At 39.5% G+C, this 27,775-nt stretch overlaps 1 protein-coding gene across 6 annotated transcripts in view; it reads right to left on the bottom strand.

Annotated features, from left to right (window-relative positions):
* Positions 1-6,744: 6,744 nt before the first annotated feature.
* Positions 6,745-27,775, bottom strand: part of LMTK3 (lemur tyrosine kinase 3) — a 30,856-nt gene continuing 9,825 nt past the window's right edge. For 2 of the 6 annotated variants that reach the window (XM_075605378.1, XM_075605380.1), the window contains 12 exons: positions 27,692-27,762; positions 25,335-25,453; positions 21,199-21,286; positions 20,670-20,818; positions 19,943-20,027; positions 18,828-18,949; positions 17,488-17,637; positions 13,260-16,300; positions 12,383-12,741; positions 11,867-11,975; positions 9,819-10,067; positions 6,745-7,353 (listed from right to left, as the gene is read on the bottom strand). In XM_075605378.1, the coding sequence (XP_075461493.1) occupies positions 7,337-7,353; positions 9,819-10,067; positions 11,867-11,975; positions 12,383-12,741; positions 13,260-16,300; positions 17,488-17,637; positions 18,828-18,949; positions 19,943-20,027; positions 20,670-20,818; positions 21,199-21,286; positions 25,335-25,453; positions 27,692-27,762 (4,559 nt within the window). In that variant the 3' untranslated portion in view covers positions 6,745-7,336. Of the gene's footprint in view, positions 7,354-9,818; positions 10,068-11,866; positions 11,976-12,382; positions 12,742-13,259; positions 16,301-17,487; positions 17,638-18,827; positions 18,950-19,942; positions 20,028-20,669; positions 20,819-21,198; positions 21,287-25,334; positions 25,454-26,627; positions 27,238-27,691; positions 27,763-27,775 lie in introns of those variants that run through there. The other 4 variants (XM_075605379.1, XM_075605383.1, XM_075605382.1 and 1 more) reach the window with 4 other exon arrangements.

Below are 27,775 nucleotides of genomic sequence, written 5' to 3'. Positions count from 1 at the left end.
AACTGTCACTTTGGAAATGCTTCCTACATTAAAACATGTCTTTAAAACATTTTTTTTAAATGCTACAAGTATTTTCAGTACAGAACTGATTTGTTAAAAATAACACACGTAGGATATTGCTTGAACTGCTGCTTTAAGTAAGACTGTAGAATTAATTATACATTGTCACATGCTTTATGTGTACAAATAAGAAAAAAAGAGGGGATGTATTATTGCTGCTTTACATCCTTTGCTGCCAGAATGGCCATTGCTGTAACTTGTGTAACTATAAACCACATTATAATGTAGGATAAGGATAACGTTTACATCTGCAGTATAATCACTATGTTTTGCTTCAGACCAGAGCACACACACACCGGGAATCTTAGTGATGTCAGTGGATTAAGAGGATATCCTATATTATTCCTTGTAATATTTTCAAACTTTTGTTTTACGTTTTCAAACACTGTATGGTGTATTTTAGTTCCAACACTGTTGTGATAATATAATGCTATATAATGATACATAAAGGGATAAAGTAATTTGTCAGTTTTAGAAATCCATAATTGTGTATTTCCATAAACATTATGGTATTAATATTTGAAGGAGGCCCATAATGTTATTTGTTAATAGTGCAGGAGCTTTATTTGATACTGTTATTTACTGTTCATTTGGCCACTTGACACTCACATAGGGTTTGTTCTTTTTATCCAACATCTTCTAAATGATATAAATATAAATATAAATGATATAAAATATCACAACAGAAAATTCAAGGACAACAAACTTAATTGGGCCCCAATAACAGGAGTCCTGCAGCCTGATTTGAAAAAAATAATAGGTTTCAAAGCAGGGCAGCTCTTTTAAACTTTAATTCATGATGCAGTTTTAGACCAACTTTGGCTTACTATAGCTAGGCTTAATGAAAATGAGATTGTATACACCTGTATATGGAATGAAAACCTTAGCTTGGACCCGAATGTTATTGCTGCAGGAAATGGATATAAAATATACCATAACATGGAGTGTTTTCCCAAACATGTTTGCAATATTTGAAACCAGCATTCACACAACCAAAATCTGGAAGGTCCTCATCCTGTATTAATGGGACGTTGCATTCTCTTGTTGTTTCTACTGCTATAAATTCTACTTAAATCACTGGAAATTACTCCAGTTTTGCAGTCAAGAGAATCTGATAAATCCATAAGGCTATTTTCCCTAAGCGGTGCTCGAAAGGGCCATAAGGAGTCTCCGAACGCCAGAGTGTGTCTTATGGCAGGCACCGCTTGGTAAAAATGGCCCTCCATGTTTCTAGGAAACTACAAATTGTGACTGCACCTGCAGTATGCACAACATCTTACACATTGTATGGTTACTGTATATATGAAGTGGAATTTGGTGACCCCAAAACTGCTCCAGGAAATTCCTACTGTAAGTGACTGGACTGCCGCAAGACCACAGCTACAGGTTATGGCAACTCAGGGCACATAGTAGAGTCATGATACGCATGAAACATTAAGCAGAAATTAATAAGAGCAACTAGTATGCCCATAATACAATCTGCAGGTTAATACAAATGTTCTTATTGAACACAGTTGTGCCAAAAGAGCAGAATAACGTTTAATTGTTCCTTAACACCTGCCTCTAAAAATGAGTTGCATATATGGCAGAGGTGAATATGGACTATTGTATAACAATAACCTGCGTCCAGTTAGTGGTAATTCCTTAGCCAATCAAGACAAACGAACATATACTGAAATAAAAAAGCGAATGAGACGTGATAGACAATTACATAATAAGGCATTTAAGGGTCACAATAAGATGTAAGTTGTTAGACGAATGTACAAGATTGGTTGCTTAATTCCTAAAATATCCATCGATACATATTCCTTTCTACCGTCTCCTCTGGATGCCTCCTTGCCGTTTGGGGCTATGAATGTGCTCCTAGTAATCCACACGTATGAATTATGATTTGAAAGTACTTCTGAATTGAAATGTGCTATGCACACACAAGCATATTCCTGCGGTTTGGGAAATAGCGCTCATTGTTTTGGTTTGTAGACCGTATCACCCCCTGAAATTGTCTACCGATGACCAGCTACATGAGTTGGGTTTATAAATCAAGATTAGGCTGTCAACAGATTACTCTACTTTTTGATAATTACATGGTTTTCTTTCTGACGACCCGTTGAAGAGAATCCATTAATTAATGAAGCAGATATGAAGTTAGTAAGATGGGAATAAAAGAAGATAAATCACCAGTCAATCAGTATAAGAGCTTATTTTAATGTTCATTTTTTGTTTTTGGCAAACATTATTTTGGCGAACAAACACCATTTTGAATGAAAAAAATTGTTTTCAATTTGCACTTAAGAACAGCAAATGTATCTATTTACAGACAAATTGTCAAAATACATCACATTTTAACCATGTAAAAATAATGTGTGTTTCTGAGATTATACTGCAGTCTTTATGGTTTCATTATATATATATTTATACTCTTTTTGTTGTTGTTGTTGTTGTTATTTTATACATGATGGCAGGAGCAGGAATGCACTCTATAATAGGACTCTTCCCCATATCTACTGTGTATTCCTTGTATTTTGGAATTGGGATTGTGTCTTCTCTCCATGAAAAAAGAATGCAGTGATTAAAGTCTTCGGAATGCCTACAGTAGGTGTATCACTCAGTGCTATGGGCTGGCCATGCTGCATATAGTCATTGGACATGCATGCAAGATGACCATACCTTTGTTACTGAAGACAGAGACGCGATTAAAGTACAGGATGTGTTTTTCTTTCCTGAGTTGCCATTTGAAATCTTAATATTGATCACCAATAGGCATCCTGATCTTATGTGTGACTTTTATCACTACAGCCGTTCTTTAAAGCGGTAGTACTAGACAGTTGTAAATAGGCGTAATATGGTACTAGGGGCCTTATTCTGTGCATAGAATAAGGCCCCAAGTGTGTGTATTAAATTACATTTTAAGGGGCTTACTCTATATCCTCTGAGGTGACCATTCAGGCCTTTTTTGGCTGAAATTCCCAATTGACTACAAAGGAGACTTTCGTTCGAAAACAGCCAGATTGGCCACATCAGCGGATATGGAATATGCCCATAAGTGTGTATGTTTATATAAAACTCCCTCTCTCTATATATATAATATATATATATATATGGTACATATTTATGTGGATGTGTGTATTTATACACGTGGATATATATATATACACACACACACACACACACACACACACACACACACACACACACACACACACACACACACACGTTAATTGAAGGTGAAATACAAACCAAGATCCTGTTTGAGTTATATATTTCATGAAGGAGTGGTCAGTTACTAGTTCTAAGAATTCCCACTATATCAGGGAGACTCTGGTTGCTGTGTGTTCTCCCAGACTCCCTCATGCTTTTAAACAGTTAGGACTCTCTATGATGCACTGTATGGGGAGGGGATCGATGTATGTCCCTAAATTAACTGTGCAAGACATTTTCATCCAAATGAACTATGAGCCATCATTAGTATAATGACATCAAGGCACATTGCACCTGTTTTACACTATCTAGTACTACTGCTATTTTTTTTAGTGAGGAGATAGAAGAGAGAGCATTCTGCTGTCCAACAATTACATTTCTTGGGCCCATATTAAGCATTAAAAAAAAGTAATATATGGATGATAATAAATAAAAATAGAACAAACGTACAAACACACATTCATGAAGCCTGATGATGCATTTTAAAAGTCTTCAAACCTTCATAGGAGTCACAAGGGTGAGATGCTGGGGTTTGGTCCTTCCACTCACAGTACCCTGGTAAAACTGGGAATTAATCAATGGCTGATACAGGAGGGAGGGATCATCATCATACAGTAGCATGTTCAGAAGAATTGTATAAGAAGCCATGGTTCTATTTATGTCACAAAGGTAAGTCTGGCAATATTGTCCATCATAGTCTTTGCGCACTACTGGGTTTTCCTGCCATCGTCCACACCATGAATCTTGTGGAATTACAAAATATCCTGTGGCATTGTGTGAATCCCCTCACCATAAAGCAGGTTTGTGATTTATGAGTCTGAATAGCGGTAAAAATCACAGGGGTTTTTTTAAACAGCCTTTTCCACTGTTCACTGTAGAAGCCTTTTTCGAAAACACCAATTTGTTACTAACACGGTTGTTTCCGAGCTGTCAATGTTCCTCCTTTTTGCTCTTAATCCCAGAAGATGCGTCCTGTGATGCCCGGAGTGATGTGGCTTCCACCAATTTCTTCATCAAAACAGCCTGCCTCTTATACATGCCTTGTGTAGTGTAGCTTCCCATCCTAAAATTGATATATGTCCACTGACTTCACAATCAATAAAATCAGTGATCCCGTGTAGCAAAGCCATTAGCACCCCGTCATTCCTATTATCAAAGTCCATGTGACACTCGGTATACTTACAGTAAAAATGATTTTGTTCACAGTAAAATTTCAATTGAAACTTAAATATTGTATGTCACTCCAGGGTATCTTCTAGTTACCCCCAGTGCAAAAAGCCTCTTAATTGCAGTGAGCTTCAGAGATACCAGTTCATTTACCATTTGCATTTTGAAATAGTTCTGTATATACGAAAGACAGTCATTGCTTTTACCAATAAGGCTCCAGATTGGATTAATTTGGCACTATGCGTAAACCAGTTTTCACCAGCAGCAATAGGTTTACATTCTGCAGTTAATGTGCAGGAAAAAGCAGGCAAGAGAAAGGAAATTGGGTAAAAAGTAATATAAAAGTCTGAACATCTTAAATAGAATAACCAATTTTCATATCATGGCAACTAATGCCCAGTTATAGACAATGATATAGCATAGTTTTATAAAGGGAAAACATATAAACCGTAGTAACCCTTTCATGCTTAATGAAGTATATAGGGCACGGCTCACCAGTGCCTGTTTTTGATATTCACATCAGTAGCCTTCTCTATGTTTCAGTGCAGGAAGGAATTCAGTGCAGGTGGCTGCTTACCATTTTATCACCACATTAATCTCATCTGCATTATAAATGTATCTATAAATACAGCAGTGTTTCTTAAAAGCCTCCTCCCCCACTACATCTGTTCTTGGAATATGCGTCATTAACTAGGTGTTGTGCCTAGACATTTTGTGGGAGATATTAATTGATGTTATTTATCATAAGGAGACAAATGACGCAGAGTTTGCATCAAGGTTCAAATCCCTGTGTCGGCTCCTTGTGACCTTGGGCAAGTCACTTTATCTCCCTGGGCTTCAGGCACCAAAAACATAGATTGTAATCTCATCTGGACTGTGTCTGTAAAAATCACATGTGCTGCGTACCACGCTCTATAATGTAATTGTGACGCGCTTTGAATCCAATTGGGAGAAAAATGCTATATGAAATAAAGTTATTATTATTATTATTAATTTACAATGCATGTTCTAATGTATTTTCAATTATTAGTTGTTTTTTCCCCCTTTGGCCCATGCTATATAAGAGTACATATTTAACTCAGCAACAAATACATCTATTTGCCACTTCTTTTACGCTTTAATGCTTCAACTTTCTAGCCATTTAAAACAAAGTGCACAAAAATTCATAGAACCAGGACGCTGCCAGCTATCCTGATCCAAGGTAATAAATTAGCTACTTTATTGTCTCTTACAAAAACTTATGATACAACCTTAACAACTATATGCTGGCGCTAATCTATAACCTGCTAAGGGTAATAAATGAAGAAACTGTGCATCTTTCACTGTTCTGTAAATAATTGTAGTAGCTCCATTGGAGATATAGGGGGAAAAAAACCTAATTAAAATCCTCAAGAGCTGAGAAATGTTCTACAAGTACAAATATGCTATAGTACGAATGTTTAATAGAAGGTGATTTTTTCTATGTTTGTTGTAATAGAAAACAGCAAATTTCAGCTGGTTTGCAAACTTCAGCAAAACTTTAGCACAGGGGTGGCCATCTCCAGCCCTCACGGGCCACCGACAGGTCAGGTTTTAAAGATATCCTTTATTCTGCACAGATGGCTCAATCAGTGGCCCTGTCAATGACAGCCACTTATTTAGCCAGTGCTGGTTTACCCACTATGCACGTGCCTAGGGCCCTCCAAGGTTAGGGGGGACCCCGTAGGTTGCGGGGGGGGGAGCCATGCGTCTCCCCATGCAGAAGTCCGGTGGTCACTGTCTGCCATACTCTCCCTCCGACAACTTCCACCCGACCGGAGGAGGGAGCTGCCGAGTCCCCGGACCTCACACAAGTTAAGAGGGGTGAGGGTGTGTCTCTTACCTTTCCGTGAGCGGCTATCCTAATGCAGCGTCGCGTTGTCATGACGACCCGACGTCAAATAACGCCGCCACATCACATGGCGACGCTTTGCCATGATGCCGTAACGCCATGACGCCACAAGAGGAGGGTCGCCTCGAGGAAAGACCCCCAAAGTATTGGTGCCTTAGGCCCCAGAGGGTCTTAATCCACCACTGGATTGAGCCACCTCTGCTGAAGCAGGGATATCCCTAATACCTGACCTGTTGGTGGCCCTTGTGGAAGTGAGTTGGCCATCCGTTCTTTAGCACATCTCTACTTTGCACAATTCAGTTTCTGTCAAAGTATGTCATGACCCAGCAGCTATGCTTGAAATGGAGCACAGTTCTAACAGCTTTCTTTTAGTACTTTGCTGCTGTGAGTGAAACTGTTCTGCGTGTTTTCTTTGTACATTTAAAGTAATCCCCCCCCACCCATCCCATTCTCTTATTCTCTTGGCAACATTTGAATGAGATTTCCTTTCCCTTGCACCAATGCATTTTAGCCTAATGTTTATAAAAAGTACTGTTGCAGTGGGACGTTAGTTGCTTTTACTGCAACTGGCAAAAAAAAAGATATCATTGCAGACAGCCGAAGCTCTAGAAGCTATCATCATTCATAGGGAGCACATGACATTGACGTAAGAATTTAAAACCATTGCTGGAACTGGACATCAAATTAAATGGGATCAGTTTGGCACACTTAGAATATGAAAATATCCGCTGTAAAATCAACGAGACAAAAATGTTTATACAGGTTCTTTGACGATGAGTTCCTGTGCTGGTAACAATCCTTAATGAGACCACAGATCAATCATACTGTATGTCTCACTAACACCATAACCGACGCGTTTTGGGGCACTTGTGCCCTGCCCAAGACTTGCTGATCCTGCAGGAATCTACTTTATTTTTCCCCTCACAGTTGTTCTGTGATATGGAGTTGGCCAAGCAGAAGATGGGGGGAAGTTATAGAGAAGGGCCATGCTAGTTAAGTGATTCCTGTGAGCTGCAAGGATTCATATGGCATGACACAGCTTCAGTTCTCAATAGTACCTGTAATAAAGGAAAAGAAAGGAAGATTATACCCTTGCTACAAATGAGCATGAATGTGTAAGTATGTTATGTATGTATGCATTATGTATGTATGTTACGCATGTATGCATGTATTATGTATGTATGTTATTCATGTATGCATGTATGTATTATGTATGTATGTATTATGTATGTATGTATGTTATGTATGTAGCATGTCTGTATGTATGCATATTTTGAAAATCTCTTATTCCTGATGATTTCACGATTAATTGATAATCTTTCCAAATGTGCTCTAGTGAATCGAAGGGGCATGATGGACTCAACAAAAAGGATGTATTCACTCAAATATTTTTGAGGAGATGTAGCATGGCTCCAATTTCTGTTTTTGTCAAATGTACGAAAGTGTTTCGTACATTTGAAACAAATTATTAAGCAGAACATATTTTGCCACCCCTGACCTGACATATTCTTTTGAATTCCAGATTTTTTTTTAAAAGTGACGCATTGAGGCGCAGGGTTTCAGTCATCTCATTACAGTTTGTGCATCATTGACTCTTCCCTAAGCAAATCGCCAGCTGACACTCATGGGGCAAAGACCACAATACATTGATGCAAAAAGAGCCAAGATGAGAATGACGTACTTTAATTTGCATCCATTTTATGACATATTTGGCTTCATACATCACCTTCAGGTTATTCATTAAACCCATGATAGTGCTGATCGGGGCACTAATGCATGGAAACTCCAATTGTAGTTTCTGTGCGATTGTTCCCCGATTGCCACTATTGCAGTTTGATTAATAGTCCCTTATCTGTTCTTGTTAGAAAAAATATCAAAGTCAATCAGATACGTTTCTAAAAAATGCTATGCCGTGTAATAATGCCAGATTACTTATTCACATGCTTCTCACTGAACTCTGTTACCCAAAGACATCACACTACCAGCACTCCATGACTAGCAGGCCACTCAGGCTACTAAAGGCTTAATATTTGCATGTTATGCTTTGTGTGCTTTACTTGTAGAGTGTTTATATTGCATGGTACTTGTAGCCCTATTGATACCTGAAGACTCCTTTGCAATGCATCATAGCGATTAAATACATTTCTGCCACAGGGTTTCGTAAGAAATCCTACTACATAACCCAATGGTAGAAAAATGTGATTTATCCTACCCCTCCACAATTGTATCACTGCTGCTGATTAACACCGATTCTAATTGTTATTTTTTATCACTAGGGATATTTAACGCAGAGTTACAGCATTTTTCATGTATGCAAATGAGTGTAGTGAATATGGTGGTACTTTTATGTCGATTTTGGGTGAATCTAGCCCATTGGGGTTATTGACTAAATTGTCATAGAGACTATCGGACGGAAATTCCTATTGACTTCAGTGGGAGCTTTTGTGCAGTTTAATAATAACAATAATTAATAGGAATAACCCTAATTATCTTTTTGAAAAGAGTTATCATTAATTGATAGTTTGGCCGTAATCTGTAGAATTAAGATTAAACTATTACGTTACAAAATACAACACCACAGGAATCTATAATAACTCTTCCCAGAAATGGTTGAAATCCTACAACAAATTTATTCTGCACAAATTCAGACATGGGCAAATCATATATATGCCTGAAAGTGGCTTTGCAAAAATATTTAGATCTCCAACAAAGGTGAATGTTGTTAAATGGGTGCAAAATAAGCCATTTGGAGCATGATTCTTAGCATCAATGTACTGTATCAATCAACTCCAATTGTGACAAACATGCATATGTCTACACTATATGGAATGTTTATGGCAGAAAAAGAAGGAGTTAGGGAAGAGTTACTTGATGAACACTTTACGATTGAATCTATCAAGTTTTGCTTTTTGGTTTTCTCCTACTTTAGTGTGGCAATAAAATCTGCCACGTCAAATGTGTCATGAATCTTGTATGCTGCCAGTTGGATGGGGCCAGCAATAAAACAGCTTGATAACTGTCAGTGCAACCTTTTACTGAACACGTGGACATCACAATCTATACTCTTATCTGCCAGTAAACTGGAATATTAATACTCTGTGCTTCCATAAACAATAAAGCATTCAGCAGTTAGGCTACCATCATCCTGCAAATCTTCATTCTTAAGGTTAGCAGATAAAATATTATCGAGATGCTAATAATTCTGCAAAATAAGGGAATACAGATATTGATTAAAAAAGCTTTTTAAGATCACTTCTTAATTAAAACCACTTCCTATAGGGATTTGGTGTTTTAATATTGATGGGGCAGCTGACTAAGTCAAAAGTTTACTCAGTGATGTCACTGAACTGCGATTGTCAGAAGAGATGGAGTTGGTAATAGCATCTTTTTGCATCACAAAACATTATTTGTTGGGTGGGTCTGGAATCCATAGCACTAGCTATTTGTACCGATGTGGGAACCACAACACCCATGTTATCTATCCGTCAGAGCCTTTTCTGGTAGAGCTGAGGACAGGACGCACCTGCAGAAGGTACGGCATCAGACTCGCATACAGGAAGATGTGGATCCACAGCAGGGGAGACTGTGAAGCGGGAGAACCTCAGCGTGTCCATCAGGCTGGATTCCACCAGCTTTCCTTGAAGTGAGGGAGGTGGTGCTGGTGAGGTGGGACTTAGCTGCGACTTGATTGGAGCGGCCTCTGTTGTCATGGGAATGAATGAAGAATTCTGGGTCATCAAGGGAAAATCATCATCCCACTCAAAACTTCCACCTGTGAAATAAGCACAGGAATGTGACTGTTTACTTTAGCTCAAAATAAATAAATCACAAACAAATTGATTCCTTGTAAGCCATATATTTATTTCAATGTTTTACTTATCTTAGGGTAGGTAACATAGTGTCAGACAGCAGTACAATCAGATTGAGAAATGAAGATCTGTAGATGACAAATAGAAGTGCACGGGAAATCCCCCGCCCCCTCCCAACCACAGGTCCGCCCAAAACCGACAAATACCAATATGTGTTCCTAGTACTCAAGAAATGGACAAAAATAGCAATCAAAGTGAAAAAAAAACCTCCAACTTATTAGATAAATAAAGATATACAATAATACACAGTACTAAAAAAAAATATATATTTGTTTTCTATTACAAGATGAGCATGAGGTAAATATCACATCATATCACAGATAACATTCCAAGAGACACTGTATTTAAGTAAACCCTTGCCTGCTTTATTCATTGTAACACCGCCGGAAGAAAAGATCAGTGTATCTCGAAAGCTCGCACAAATTAAAGCATTTTGTTAGTCACAGAACGGTATTGTCTATTCATTTTTGATTATATATATATGTATATATATACGTTTTTGCATGTCTTTTTGTTATGTGCTGTTCATTTGAAAAATGTCTCCCTGGGTGTCTGTAGATATTGATGACTGACCTCTGCACAATGACCTCTGCACAATGACCAATGACCTCTACACGATGACCTCTACACGATGACCTCTGAACGAGCATAACATAGTTATTGTATTTAGAGAATTGTGATTTTTACCTCATACTCATCTTGTAAGAAAATAAATATTGTTTTGTAATCTCTATTCCTGTATATTTTTATTTATCTAATAAGATATTTTTCCGCTTTGATGACTATTTTTGACAATTTCTTGCGTGCTGGGTAGCACATATTGGTACGTATCTTGGGGTGTTCAGGCTGCAAGAAAAACAATAATAATAATAACAACAATACAATATTATTTGCAGATATTTTTGTGAAATGTTAGTATCCTATTTCACACATGTTGCTCAAAGTGGAGCTTTCCCATAAAATGTCTTCATTGTTGTATAGCATGATCTTTCTGTGGATGTTTCAAGTACCTGATTCACCCACTTTTCAATCTTAACTGGAGTGTCCTCAGTTTAAACATTCCTACACAGCGAGTCATCATGTGGTGACCTTTTAAGCTATTTCCCCTTTGAAATGTGATGGTGCAAGTCATTTCGGTCATTATAAATCAAAGTTGTAGCACTGACTAACCATTTTACTTTTCTTAGCACCATTTTGCTGTATTTTGGTTTAGAAGGACAGTTTCACATAGCGGGGCACAATTTCTTTTAATGTTACACAACATATTAGTGTAATTTGATTCTTGGGAAAGATTCAATAATTCTTAACGTGATATCTTCACTTCTTTCCTTCCAATGTAAAACATTGAGACTTTTCTATTTTCTTTAGGTCTATCTAAATTTATCTCATAACTATTGTTCTTTTCCTTTCTCTTTAGGCAAAAGGTGGCAGCATAATTAGTTTAACCCAAACAACAAAGGGGGGAAGGTCCCGATCAACAATTAGTCCTTATATACTGCAGTCTTATCACAAAAGAGCTGATATATATATATTATATATATATATATATATATATATATATATATATATATATACACACACACGCAGAGAGAGTGAATACATCCTCAGAGGCTTCTGAATAGTTATAGATGACTTTGTAACACCACTGGCCAGTATACCAATAGCCAGAAGTCATGCGATTAAACAGAAGAAGGCATCTTACTGAAGCCATCGGGTGATGAAAAAGCCTCACTTGGCTCTACTGAGGCATCATGAGAAATCTGATCATTCTCCAGTGCGTTTTGATTACTCAGTTCATTTATTGGTGTCTCCTGCACAAAACAAAAACAAACATGTATTAAAACTGCAAGGCCATTAGTCTCATTCCTTCTGTCTTTCTCTCTGGGCAATAATCTTTGTCAATTAGCTGAAACATCGAGTTCTATAAGGGCTTGAATCTTCTCTAGCACTTAGAGTGTAAAGGAACAAAGCAGTCATAAAAGTATGTCTTTTGGTTGCCAGGGTGAAAACCAGTCTAACATTCCGGAGTACAGAAGTAATATTAATACCTATTAAATAAAAGATTTACCTCTCTCTGCATAAGGCCAAGTGCTGAGAGACATTTAAACATGATACATCTCTGTCTGAGATAGTGCAATACCGTAGGTCTAGTTCTGCTGGTAGTTTAACAAATGATTGGCTACCTACAGTACCTCACAATCCAGGTATATGTTCTTACCTGGTCAAATAGGTAAACGGTGACATCGTCAAAAAAAGACACCATCTTCCTCTTCCTTTCAAAATCATCATCCTCCTCATCTGCTGATTTTGGGGACTTCAGCAGACTACGCAGGTTGTATCCATCGTCCATCTCTGTTACAACGATGGGGACACCAATCACCTCTCCTTCAAATTCTGAGCCTGTTCTCTGTGGCTCTTTAAAACCAAACTCTTCATCTTCCTCATCTTCTTCTTTGTTGTAAGGGGGATCTGTTATGTTTTCCTCCCCACTGTCCCAGAAAGACTTGCGTCCAGTGGGACTCGGGAATGCTTGAAGGTTTAATGGTGGAAGAGATAGCGAGAGTCTCGCTACCTTTGCTGAGTAATTCGTATGGGCAAAAGTGTATAGAATTATTGAAAAATCAGTACTTAGGATGTAGTGTTCACTTAATAAACACAATAAAACATGAGAAAAAGCTTCACATGTAAAAGATGTATTTGTAAAAAAAAACAATGCACTGAACAGGTTTATGTCCTATAGCAGTACATTTGATACAATGTGTCCTTTTATTGAAACATGACATTTTGATGGAATAACCACTGAAACCCACAACTTTATAATATTTTGCAAAACCTATACATATTCCAACCCATGAGTTTAAATTAGTAGAAGTAACAGCCTTTCTGTAGAATGCAAACCAATACCTCCTTAGCACAAAGTTGTCTTTTCCAAGATTGTTAGAAATATACTGTACGTATTTGTGAAATGAATACAATGGACAGCAGGCTCTAAACTTCTCCCGACAAATGATTTAATACAGTAGTGCAACAAGCCACATTGTGACTTTTACATATATGTCCCTCCATTCTTCAACAACTGAACACGTATTTCTTACCTTTTATAGCCTCGCTTCCCAGGTTTGCTGTAGCACCAAAGTCTAGGAAACGTTTTGGTGGTTCATGTAGATGTTCCTCACTGGCAAAATTCTCTTGTTTCTTTAGGCAGTTATCAGTGTACTGTTCAGGCAACAGTATGCTGGTGTCTGCAGAGGTTATCTGCAGGCCTTCATTTACTTCCTCCCCTACTGCTTTATCTTCTACTTTTGTTTGCTGTCCATTTCCTTCATTATCTTCTTTGATCTCCTTCAACTCCTTGGAAGAGCAATCTTTAGTGGAATTCATAAAATTGGTATGATCACAATTGAAACGAGCATTGTGTTCAGGCTTTGGATGGTCAGGACGTTCAGATGCTTTGTTGCAAGAAAGTTCATTATTTAAAAGCCCTTCAGTCAATGGATTTACTGTGGGCTCCATCGACCACAACTTCAACACGGTTTGGTCTTTTAAAACACATGAGTTTACGGTCCCTGATGATCCAAAAGTAGACAGGACATTTCTAGTTACATTTTCTCTCAAGGACACAAGGAGCTGTTCTTTACAAACCTGTACCACAAAGCCACTTTCCGATTGTTTTTTTAGTACATTTTCATTTGTATTCTTCTGATCAGCACTGAGCTGGGATTCATCATCTCTTTCTTGCAACTCTGTACTTTTGTTTTCAGAGATTAGAGGGTTTAATTTAATTTCCTTTGAAGAGAAGCTTAAACCACCATTGCAATTTAAGGTTCCTCCTCCAGCATCCATTCCTTTATCATTAGTTAACACTGCATTAGTCGGAAGGTTGTGATCGTTATCTACTTGTATAAAAGGCACATCCATTGCCATCTCTTTCAAAGCTTTGCTACCTGCAATATTCGCTTCAACTATTTGATCATTTGTCTGATTCTGGATACTCTCTTCTACTGACATAATAAGTGGTCTTTCTTCTTTGCAAAATCCATTATGATTCTCACCATCGAGCTTTTGTCTAGCTGCTCTACAATGTTTCTCTGGTTCATTGTCATAGTCAGAAAAATAAGCAGAATCTCTATGTGGTGTCCCAACATCCAATGTTCGAAGTGACCCCTCTTCCATAGGGGTAGTCTGTGCTTCAGACAAATCCTCTGTCAGTGTCAGGTCACTGGTTGATTCCGACATAGGAGTTAAAGGTAACTTTAGATCCTTATGTCCTACTTCTTCTTCTTCTTTTGTTTCCTTAAAAATAAACTCAGGAGAGAAAGTGTTTTCTGTTTCATAGCCGCTGTCTCCAAACTTCTGTCCAGGGGAGGAGTAGTGAGAATTTGGACTACATACATCTGATAAATTGGTGTTGGAGGGAATGTCCAATGAGTCAACAGAGTCTAGTGTTTCCCTGGGGAAATGTTGTGTCTCTGTGTGTAAAGGGCTATGGCTCATTGGGAACCTTTTCAACACATCTGGTGCAATCTCTATTGCTTCCTCTTCTATGCTTTCAGCTAGAGTGGAGAGAGGTGGGATTTCAATAGGAACAATGACACTGCAATTGACCATCGAGTTGGAAATACCAATAAAAGGAGAAGATGGATGATTGGAAACACTCTTTTGCAGAGTATCACAGGCCTTGACTTGATTCCGATTCCGGTAGTCTTGAATGTCATAACTTTTCACAGCTGCTCCCATAAGAGGGTCGTAAAACTCCTGGTGTTTTGAGGGACAAAGGCTGTCTCCAAAGGATCCAGTATAAAGATCACCATCACCAAAAGTTCGAGCTTGTATGGAGCACTCTGATAGAGAACCTCTCTCAACTTTCAGAGACGAGTCATCATCCAGGCCATAATGTTCTTGATGCATGTTAACATGAGTGGTCCAATCAATAACTACATCCCCGCGTAGCATAGCACAAGAGCACCTCTGCAGGCTACCCATTACCCCTCTGCTGCACAGAGGGCACGAAGGAAGATGATGGTGACTGCTGTCCGTGCTACTGCTACTGCTCTCTGTGCTCTGATCTTCCATTAGAGAAGGTTCGCAGTCCCAAGGTGATGCACGGTCATCCAAGAACTCGGCTAGGGATTCAGGATCTCCAGCCAGTGTCTCTCCTGCCCCTCTTTCTTCCAGTGTATCAGAATCCCAGCTGCTTCTATGGTCTTCAATGTCTCGATAAACATTCAAAATAGAATCTGATGAAAAAACATCTGGTATGGGCTCCATTAGGGAGGTCTCCTGTATCTGCCTTGATAAGTCTCTCTCCACTTGCCCTCGAAATGGGTTCACATAACGAGGCAGTTCTCTGCCTATAGTAATAAAGGGATTATTGTTACTTGGTGTCCACCTGTCTATAAGTTTAGGAACTTCATGTAGAATCAGGTGGGCTGGTGGGTCATCTGGGCTAGTTCCACCACTCTCAAGTGGGTCCCAATCTGATGGAAAGAGAGGTTCAATAGGGGAGGATGGGCTCCCAAGGGACAGGCGTTGATGGCGTGCTCGCTGCTCCTGTAGGTCATATTTTCTTTCATAGATTGGACTTGGGGCACAGACAGTACAGTCCATGCTGCTGCCTCTGTCCGTATGCTCCTCTAAGCGTATATAATATTCGCTGCTAACTGAAGGGCTACGGGCACTGATGACTGGGACCACACTGGGAGTTTCCAAGCTCTGGCGTGAATGCTGATGGCTGGAATCATAAAAGGGATTAGCAGGCACAGTCAAACCCCCATTGCTTGGTGTATAGTCTTGGCATTGTTGTGATGCCTTCCAGCGTCCCAGTCGGGCTTTCTCCCACATGTACTCGAAGTTGAGCCCGCGACTGCTCTCTGTTACAGTCAAGATGTCGTCCATGTCAGCATGGAATCCATCCCCACCATTAAAGTTGTCTAGCAGGGGGAAAGCCGAGATCTCTTCTGAGTGGCGCAGATGGCCTACAGATGTTTTGCTTGGTTTAAGTGTGTTCCAGCGCCACTCAAAGCTTTCTTCTGTTTGGTTGGAGCATTCATTTAACAGGTACGTAAGCTGTAGATGAAGTTCTTCCACAGTGGGTCTCTGTTCAACAGACAACCAGCAGGACTGCATCACCTCATACCTAAATAAGTGAACAGGTAGAAGAATATCTTTAATGTTATGTGGCACAAATATTATTGGCTAATGCTAAAAAGCAAACAAAATGCTTTTGGACATCTACATATCAGAGGCAGTACTATAATAAAAAAATATCCCACAGTCTTTTTCTTGTACCTGCTCAGTTACTTTGTTGCTCACTGTATTAGATTAATATTAAAAAGTTTTTGAATCTGGGTTTGGCATCTTTTCCATCAGCAGCTATCAGCAAATGGGTAAGAGCAGTGATCTATGCTGCTTGCTGTTGGTTTTTTTAATTTAGTTTTATTTATAATTGCCCATTGGTTTATCAAAAACAAACAAATCAAGATTAAAATGTCTCCCTGCTCTGTGATCGCAAATGAGGACACCTCTCGGTTCTTACTCCATAGAAAACAAATCCAAAAATAGGACTGCTCATTTGGCTACGAAACCTGCAGTATCCAAAAATGGTGGTTTCACAGCCATAGCCCACAATAGAATATGACTAGAGTCAGCAAGAAATAATTCATGATGGTCAAGCAATCATAACCAATAAGTACTACTTTGCCATTCCGTCTACTTGTGCTTAGATAAACTAGGAAATGAAAGCAGCAATCCAAGCCAGCAATTTGTAATATTTTATTTTTTTAAGGTTTTTTTGTAATGGTATTGAAGCAGGGGGTCTCCAGAGATAAACCACAGTAATGTCAGCTCCGGGGACCACCTGCTTGCAGAGATACTTGCCTCCGAAGAAGGTCCCGGTAGCAGCTCTGCTCAGCTAGCAGGGATCATGCAATGGCTGCTTTTCAAAGTTCCCGGGCCAATAGAAAACCATGATGTCATCGGTGCGGCTCCCTATTAGCCCATGTGACGAGGGAGCTTTAAACAGCAGAGGGATACTGGCACCTCCATCGGAAGTAAGTACAGAATCTGGAAGCAAGGGGTCCCTGAAGCTGAAATTAACTGGGTTCAGTTCCAGAGACACTGCTTCAATCTTCTGTAAAAAAATATCCTGGCTTGGATTTTTTAAATTTTGATTTATCAAGATAATAAGGCACCTCTTAAACTACCACATGGAAACTGACGCTTGGAAAATAAGATCTTATGGTCTGAAAAGCAGAAAACTCCTGTGTGATTTCTAGTTCTCTTTCTATGCTGTATATAAGTCAACTGTCTGGGAGATTCCCTCACCAGTAATCCGAGTGGGGCAGTTTGAGTCGAGGTTTTGCCAGCTTCATCTGCTGCTCCTTGATAACGAAGGTCAGCACCTCATCATCTGACAGGTGGCGATATGGTTGACTACCAAATTCAAATAGCTCCCAGATTGTAACTCCTAAAGACCTGCACAAATACACAAGGACAATGGATTCAGAGTCAATCAGGTGCCGAGTATGTGTAGGAATAGGTAGAAGAGGAACTAGTGCTGGAGTGGCCAACTCTAGTCCTCAAGGGTCACCTACAGGTAAGGTTTTCAGGGTGGCTCAATCAGTGGCTCAGTCATAATGATTGAGCCACCTGTGCTGAAGCAGGGATATCCCTAATACCTGGCCTGTTGGTGGCCCTTGAGAACTGAAGTTGTCCACTCCTGCACTAGAGTGAATACTTTAAAGCTGCAGTTCAAGCTGCCTTTAAAAAAAAAAAAATCCATTTAATATGTGCATCAATACAATCTGCACACTGACAAGTGATTAGCTAAGCTGCAGATCGATCCATTCTCCTGTAATCGACTGAAGATTCGGCTCAGGGCTTCTTTAAATCACTGTTAGTGCTGAGTGCCCAGGATGCAAAGTCCTGTGTGGAAGATCATGTGATCAGGCAGGCACTAGATACAATTTGTGCACTGCTGGAGAGAAGGTAAAAGGGGTGTGCCAGAGTCTGTCTCAGAAGAGGAAGGGGATGTGACTTTGTAAATGGTTGCTATAGAAACAAAAATGCTTGTTACATTAGAATACATAAAAAATGTCTTTAATTTTTTGTTAATGCTACAAGTATTTTCTCATAGTACAGAACTGATTTATTTAAAAAAAAAACACACATGTAGGATATTGCTTGAACTGTAGCTTTAAGTTACAGAAACAAATACTTGTAATGATACATATTAGATGATAATATACTCATAGTTTCAATGCATCATGAAGTTAACTAATGAATTGGATTAATGTAGATATTAAAGCAGCAATCCCCTCCAAAATCTACTATGAGTTTAACTCAAATAATATTCGTATATTGCGCCCTGAGCATATCCTGCGCCTTAAAATGATAATAAAAATAAATTTTCCTTATTTTCTTAATCTATAGCTTCTGATGTTGCCATGTTAACTTTTAGACTGCCCTTAAAGTAAAAGAAAACCCGGAAAAGGTAAGAGAAAAAAAGGTGGTCAGAGCAGACTGCTGCTTTAAGTATTTCCCGTGTTATAAAAAATACTAGATTGAGATATCCTAATGAGGCGCGTGTCCCGTGAAAGGGCCGTGTGGAGAGAAAACAAGCACAAACACAATAAAGGTGACAGGAAAGAAACAAAAACACCCACCAGACATTACTTTCTTTGCTTTGATCTACCACAACCAGGTTCCCATGTAATTCATCCAGCAGCTCAGGAGCGACCCAGCGCAATGGGATCCAGAGACGATCAGGAGTAATATAGTAATCCTCCTGAACATAAACCTTAAGTCAGTACACACACACACACACACACACACACATATTCACAGGTCCTTACATAAACAGGTCGTCGTATTGCTAATTCTCACCGTACATGGAAATAATTCCATAGGACGATAGCAAAAAGTTTTTTTGAAAACACATTCTTTTAAAAGAGAGAGAGAGATAAGCATTTATCACGCACATTGGTCTGCATGAATGTGATAAAGAAACAGCACGAACCAAGAGAAAAAGGGAAATATTGTCTGGAAAGGTGGTCTTTAGACCTCAAGTAGTCCTCAAGTAGTCCATATTAGGGGACCTCAAGTAGTCCATATTAGTTTCTGATACGTATAAATGGAAGTCAATAGTTTAGTGGTTGTATATATACAGTATATATATATATATATATATATGAACATACAGCAATATTTACAGTTGCTTTATGCTTTACTGTGGAGGGTTTTTGTCACTTTTTTTACCCACCATAACCTTAATGACAGTGGTGATTACCTAGTCTAGTCTCAAACTGCAAGCCATTAAGACCAGCCTCACACTGATGATACCCATCAAGGTTGAAACATGTATGTGAGTAGGTCTAATGGCTTTGCATCTCATCCCAGCCTCTGTTTAAAAGCTGTGTTTAAAACAGCATGCAGTGGCTTGAGGATTGGCTTGTGTAATACGAGCTTGAGACAAAAGGTGGCACTGAGTGCTCATTTGCATGTCATTTCCCAGAATCCCTTGCTGCAGTGGAAGTGCTGTATGCTGGGTGACAATGGGGAAAGACAGGGTTGCAGACCTGTCTTAGACATGCAAATGAACATACAGCAATATTTACAGTTGCTTTATGCTTTACTGTGGAGGGTTTTTGTCACTTTTTTTACCCACCATAACCTTAATGACAGTGGTATATATATATATATATATTCCTGAGATCCGAGTCAGTTCTTTGTCAGTAAGCCAATTCTTGTTCCTTTTCGCTGATCATCGGAAAGCACCTACCTTGTAATTGTTGTGGGAGATGCCATAATCCCCAATACGAACGGTCAGATCAGAGGTGAGAAGGCAGTTTCTTAGGGCCAGGTCACTGCGGAAGGACACAACAAAACGTATTGGTGCTTTGCAGGTTTTTACTGCTATAGCTTTTAATGCAATAACATGGGAGTTCTTCAAGTGTGTTAGCATGGTAGGTGTGGTACAGACAAAAACCTTCAATTATCCCCAGGCTTGAGCATTACAATAATTTTCATGTGTCCAAAAAAAAAAAATTAATCATTTCCACAACCCAGAAAAGAGCTGTCAGACACATTCACTCATGGTTGCAATTAAAGTAAAGGCCAATTATTGACGTGCTCAATTCATGACTGTATGCATCACACTGCATTAATGCATTATTACCTAAATATTGATTTTACACTTGACAAAGTATGCTAGGATATTTGCTCACTATCATCTGCTCTTATCCCAGTCTCCTCTAGTCTAGTTTATTCTTTGCAGATCAATTGCTCCAGCAATGCAATAAAGACTGTTTGTTAAGGAGAAGCCCTGGCTGCTGATATGTTATATGTGACACCCGACCATATTTACTAAGTGTCTATATCAAAGGACAACATCTGGCATCTTAGAAACCAATAAGAAGCTAACAGTTTATGGTAATAGTCAACAAATGATGCCCAAAGTATTGAAAACAATAGTAGCAGATAAATAATTGTCATGCAGGGCACCATACCTGTGTATGTAATTGTTTTTATGGAGATGCATGAGCCCCAGTGTTATCTCATATGCCATTCTCTGCAATGTTTTGAGGTCACACGTCAGAAGGTCAGGGGTCATGCCATCTGCCTTGCGCTGGGCTCTCAGATATCTCTTCAAGTCTCCCTAAAGAAGAATCAATCCGTTTAATCTGCATTTATCATCAGCTGTAGTAACATTATACTTAAAATCTGTTATAACATACTAATCTATATACAGTAGATTACCATAAAGTGAGGGAGGTCTTACTGTTGTCATTCATTTTGTTTGTTCAACTCTGTAACGTACTTTATGCCACTTTAAGATTGTAATGGGTTGGACTTTTACTGTTCTAATGTGTATAGTGCAATACTATATCTAAGTACCATTGTAAAGCTAAGACCAGATCTTGCCATTTCTTTTCCAGTATCATTTCATCCTTCCTGAGAACCCCTGGCTTATAAATATACTGCACTATTCCAACAAGGAAATAGCTACATGCAGTGTAATATATCATAGGAACTTACCAGTTGGCAGAACTCCATAATCAGCAGGAAGGGAATTGTCTCTGTGCACAGCCCGAGGCATTGCAGAATGTTGGGGTGTTGGAGGCTTCTTGAGAAGAAGAGAGAATACCAATCACATAGGTGCTTATCTGAACAAGTTTACTAATTATCACATATGCTAAACATTTTAGTAATTAAACGTAACATATTTTAACAGTGATACTTTTAAGGACTAATAATTCTTGCCTTACCACACTGCAGCTGTTGAACAAGCCAATGATGCTCATCCCATAGCAGGTTCTTCTTTGTACACAAGCCAACATATCTTTGTTTAGGAGAAGCCCCGGTAGCTGATATCTTTTATGTGCATATACAAGACCATATCTACTAAATTGTGCTATGCCAAAATACAACATCCGGCAATGGAAGACACTTCACGGCCCATTAAGAATCTAGAAGTTTATGGCAAAAGTAATTTTTGTGTATGTAATGTATTGGATCAAATAATTTCCTGAGCTAGTGAACTCACCCCCCCTCCCCCTCCCCCATCGTAGCCAGAATTACTGTCACCAGAGCCGATGAAAAAAAAGCAACTTGCAGTGGCTCCAGAGACGGTGAAAGCCGCAGCGACCTATGACTAGTCCATAGTTGTGTATCGAACCTCCTGATGTATCAATGCCTGCTGCCGGGGGATGCCGTAGTTGCATTTCCGTAGCTTTCCTTGGCAGTGGGGATATTAAGTCTGGCTACATCTGTACTTCAGCAATCAGAATTAATGGAAGGCAGTCATGTTCTTGATTACTCTACTGCTAGGTTGGAACTATGCATCCCCAATTGCTTTGTGGTGGGAAGAGATACATGCAGTACAGTCCTGATTTCTCAAAATGCAATACTCATTGGCTTGTGAAACTGTATGGAGATATACTATAGTTCTGTGCAATTTTGTTCAACATAATGGCATCTTCTGTGATATCCCTTGGAAGAATATGTCCCTTATTTACCTGCGGTATATAACTTTTTTTACTTATTAAATGTAATGTTTCCCAAGATAAACAGGCAGTTATTAGGTATCGATGGGTTTGCCTCTAACAATTCATCCAAAAATATTGGTAACTGATACCAACACGTTCAAAAACTGTAAATAAATGTTCTGGTTTAATGCTATATGTTATGCTTTCTGAATATAACAAGTGCAAAAGTAACTCTGCAAGGCACAAAACTGGGTCACACTTACTAATATGGGTAAGAATACTAAACACTTCAGCATCTCAATGCCTACACTAAGCTGCGAGACTGCAAATGTGTGCTATCTTTCCAATCAAAATGATATTAAGTCAACAACTGAAAATGTATCTGACTGTGCCCGATACTTACCTTTTAACATTCCAAGCTATAACCATTTTAACATGTTGGTGTGTTTGCGCCCCAGACTGAATTAAATACTTTTTTTTCACCGAGATCTTCTCTGACTTACACAACTTTGAAACAAATTGTGTGGATCATTTGCCATCTTAAATGCAGGTCTCTGTCATAAAATGATGAGTTAACTATTAGTTCATTTTTAATACTGGACAGACTAGATTCTTCCCTTCTTGCTCAATAGGTAACCAGCTATTAGAGATTTGGAGCTGAACCCCACACTGTTTCTCTCCAGTGACCCCCTGGTACCCTAGATACTTCAGTATTAGTGGCCGGTGTTAATTACAGTACTGGGTATTTAAATGATTGTCCAACATGAAGCTGCAATATCATCCCCATCATGAGGTCCTATTGGCCAGCGGAACCCATGTGATCTGGCAGCCACTGGCAACTAAAACTGTAAGAGAAATAGAAAAAGATGCACTCTCACGACTCATAGAGAACGCCTTGTGGCCTGTCCAACACCAGCCAGGTGTGTTTAGCATGCTGCATAACTCTCACCTGTAAGGGGAAAAAACATCACTCCGGAGGTGTCGTTAAAAGAAGGTATATAAACAAATGTATTGATAGACATTTCGAAGATCTTGATAGAGGTCCGAGTTGTGGATTGAAACGTCGATCAATAAATGTGTTTATATACCTTCTCTTAACAAGACTTCTGGAGTGCTGAGTTTTTTCCCTTACAGGGGAGAGTTATGCCGCAAACTAAAACAGTAAGTACATCTCTGGAGGATGCCCAGGTTGGAAAAAAAATAAAAAATCAATAGTTGAAAAAAAAAAAAAAAAAATGGTTATGCAAGATTGTTATTTTAAAGCAGCAATCAATCAAATCAATCGATGGTTTTTTTTTAGTGCTCCAACTATCCAAGGGTTTTGCAGCACAGATCAAAATGGTGATCAATTGAGGTTCCATGATCCATGATGTCTCCATGTCCCGGGACCACCTGTTTCCAAAACATTTGTAATTTCTTGTGCCAGTTTTGACAAATACTGACTATATGACAAACAAGATTACAAACATGGAGGTGATGTCACTAGAAAGTCGAGACATCATCTCATGGCGATGTTGTGGCTTTCTATTAGCTGTCGGAGTGAGACCTGGCCGCACGGTCATTTTACGGCTACCAGTTTGCCTGTTGGACAGTTGGCTTGCCGCTCCTGAATTTGGGAGGGGGGGGGGGTCACTGGACATTGGGGAACCACAAATCAGCTCCAGGGACCCCCCTGGTCCAGGTAGGAAAAGAAAAAGCATGCAGTATTCAATTACTTAACCCATGTTATTTATTCCCAACCTTTGACAAAGTACTTCTGCGATACCATATATCAGGGGTAGCCAACTCCAGTCCTCAATAACCACCAACAGATCAGATATCCCTGCTTCAGCACAGCTGGCTCAATCAGTCTTTGACTGAGTCACTGATTGAGCCACCAGTGCTGAAGCAGCGATATCCTGAAAACCTGACCAGTTGGTGGCCCTTAAGGACTGGAGTTGGTCGCCCCTGCATTAGAGTAATCAATTCTGCAAGGTAGAAGAGCAGTTGTCCACTGTGTAAACTCAAATGTTTTAAGCGCAATTCATTTTTTAGGCGTCGTTGTTTTTCAATGGCACGCAAGCATAAAAAAAAATAACGTTTTGGTTGGTATCTACAATTCAGACATAGATTATTTTCATATAACAGATAGATTTATACCAATGACACATTCAATAATTTATAGTTGTTTTGTTGTAAATGTTAATGGTTTGGTTACTTTTCTGGAGGCAAAAGCTCTGTTTATCCCTCTATTAATGGATATATGAGTCCAGATTTTGTTTCTTAACACGAGAAAAGTTGACTGATAAGACATCCGTTCCGGGATTTGTTTTCCACTGGAAAGAGATTGGAACACAGCCTTTGTGCTTAATAAAAACAAGACCTATTCTTAACCAATGTGCTGTAAGACTCAGAGATACCCGCGGTTCACCAAAAACAGTATTGGATATTTATCTTCACCAATAAAATGCATTTAGGTAAATACATTGGCATATGGTTATCAGAAAAACTATGTACAGGCATACCCCGCATTAACGTACGCAATGGGACCGGAGCATGTATGTAAAGCGAAAATGTACTTAAAGTGAAGCACCACTTTTCCCCACTTATCTATGCATGTACTGTACTGCAATCGTCATATATGTGCATAAGTGATGTAAATAACGCATTTGTAACAGGCTCTATAGTCTCCCTGCTTGTGCACAGCTTCGGTACAGGTAGGGAGCCGGTATTGCTGTTCAGGACGTGCTGACAGGCGCATGCGTGAGCTGCTGTTTGCCTATTGGGCGATATGTCCTTACTCGCAAGTGTACTTAAAGTGAGTATCCTTAAACCGGGGTATGCCAGTACTGTTCTTTTTGTTGGGTTTTCAAGTTGGGCGTTGTGAATGTAGGTGTATTATTGAGTGCAAATGCTGAGAATTTAGCAAAAGCATAAGGGTTTGACATAAAAATTCCCCTCAATGTCAGTTTATACAGATTCCAAATGTAATTAAATGTAAAGAAACTTGAAAAATACATTTGTTGCAATAAAAAAAGGCCATAAAACAGTTATTCAAACTGATACATGTTTCAATGCAAGTTTTTAATGGCAAAATATAATTTTCTTAGCACATAACAGTGAGCGATCGATATATAGGAGGTAGCTGGAAGAGTTGTTAGGTGACACTGCAGCTTTCATTATCATGCTTGACTGGTTGCCACTTACCTATAAGGTTGTGCTTCGGACAAGAACTTCCTCTGTTCTAAAGGGCTGGCACTGACACGCAACTCCTTTACTACCACCTGGGCCGGAGTGTAGTCTGAGAAAATCTCGCCCAAAATCACCTTCAGAAGTAAACAACGTGAAACATTAAAAAAGTGTATTAAGAACGTGAAAAAATGAATGAGATGGCTAGTTGGCTACTCTTACTGTGCAGTATATTCTATGAGATAAAGACTCCAGACTCCACCTTGCAATCATCTCTCTTTTCCCTCTGCACCTCTACTGACCCCAACAACATTGACAAAAACTACAACTCTGCCCTGTCCTCCTCTCTTGATCTACATGCCCCTTTTCTATTCTGCCACTCTCGATCTTCTAACCTCAGGCTTTGGCGAAACTGCCATACACGCATGCTCCGCTCCTGCACTCGCTCCTCTGAATGCCTCTATAGGAAATCTTATAACTCTCGCTGACTTCCTCCACTACAAATTCATCCTTATATCCTGTGCTCCTCCTTAAATCTTCCAGGCACCGTCTCTCTCCACCTGCCTCTAAAGTCACCTCATTAATAAAGCATTTCCGTGGCGCCCAAGTAATCACCTCTTGCATAGCTGTGTAACATCTTAAGTGTCACATATACATTGTCTGTGGAGTTAATACTGGAGTTAGAATTGGAGGTGAAGACTACAGGAATTTCTGGACTCAGCACTACAACAACTCTGCAACTGTGAGAACTTGCTTTTCTTAATGCTCTGATAATTTGTACTCTTCCTTATCCTCCAATACCTGGGAAGTCTCTCATCCTGCATCTCACTATTGCCTTTTCTGTTTTCTGTTTCCTCACTCCTTTGTAAACGTTTCTGTTCTCTCCAACTTCCCCACTCCCCTGCTATCCACATTTCTTCATCTCTCCTCCCCTCCACCTATGCCTGTGCCCATACACTGTACCATTATTTATACACCTCTTTTCCAACAACTTCTTTACCTCTCAATAAAAAGCACCTGACAAATCCTCTATTCACACCCTCTCTCTATCTACTCCTTATTGCTGCTGGGGATATCTGTCCTAATCCTGGACCCAGCCATATACAGACCTGCTCTCACCCATGCCTCTATGCCACCTCTTCCCCTGCTAATGGTGTTAAACTATCTGATTTAATACTGACTAACCTTAAAACTCGCCTCACAAATGAAGCATCCCAATAGCCTGCACTCATGTCTATTGCCCCACACCCACAGTCACTCCTACCACCCATTGTGGCCAAGCACTGCCACCTACAGCATTTATTCCCTCACCTGCTGTCTCTGTAAGTCTCACATCATACCACTTAGATTGTAAGCTCTTCGGGGCAGGGATTTCCTTTCCTATTGTCTGATTTTGCTGCGCATATTGTATTATTATAATTCTCTGTACTGTATTCTTTGTGAAGCGCTGAGTACACTTTTGGCGCTATATAAATAAAGATATACATACATACTGTACATGCATATGCACTTACAACAACACTGTACTACTGTCTCGGTCAGGTCTCCCTACATAACACTCCAATTGTAAGCTCTATGGGACAGGGACTCCTATTCCTAAGGTTTACTGGTATGTTTGAGGTGCTTAATGTTAATCCCATATCTCATATGTTGTCTATTACTGCTGTGAAGCACTATGTACAGTGAGGCCGCTATACAAATAAAGATATACATACTTAGAGACATCTGTTACTTATATGACACGAAGACAACTCTCAGAAAAGTAACTACTGTATAGTTAACTCAGTGAAGAAATCCATCCTGATATCTCCATTCCATGAATGAAGGTAATCTGCCTTTACATAACATAGCAGGCAAACAAAATAGGGCTGTTGTGCAGGGGTGCTCAACTCCAGGCCTGAAGACCCATCAATAGGTAAGGTTTTCAGGATATCCCTGCTTCAGCACAGGTGGCTGAATCAGTCCCAGCTTCAGCACAGGTGGCTCAATCAGTGGCTCAGTCTTTGACTTCCACCTGTGCTGAAGCTGGGATATCCTCAAAACCTGATCTGTTGCGGGGTCTTGAGGACTGGTGTTGAGCAGCCCTGATGTAGAGCATCACTACTCAACCTGGGTGTGTAACGTTTTACAAAAGATTATCATCAGCCATTGTAATTGGTATCTGGTTGACACCCCAGTACGGAGAGGCCAGCACTCAGCAGCCAGACATTGTAGGAGGAGTGGCTGATGGCAAACATGCACTTATTTTCATGGGAAAAGACATGTTTATGTTGGAGTTGCTTGGAAGTAGATTAGCTCCATCAACAATATGTAGCAGGAAACCTTAAAGAATGAAGAAAGGTGGGGGAATAGTGACCCAATAAAATAATACTCACCTTTCCAAACCATCCATTCCCAATCTCCTGGAGATAGCTTAGGTCCTGTCTGCTAAATCCTGGTTGTTTCACTGAGTTATAAAC

Source organism: Ascaphus truei, chromosome 6 (assembly GCF_040206685.1).
Source record: "Ascaphus truei isolate aAscTru1 chromosome 6, aAscTru1.hap1, whole genome shotgun sequence".
Lineage (NCBI taxonomy): Eukaryota > Metazoa > Chordata > Amphibia > Anura > Ascaphidae > Ascaphus > Ascaphus truei.
This window is presented reverse-complemented; position numbering and strand designations above follow the sequence as displayed.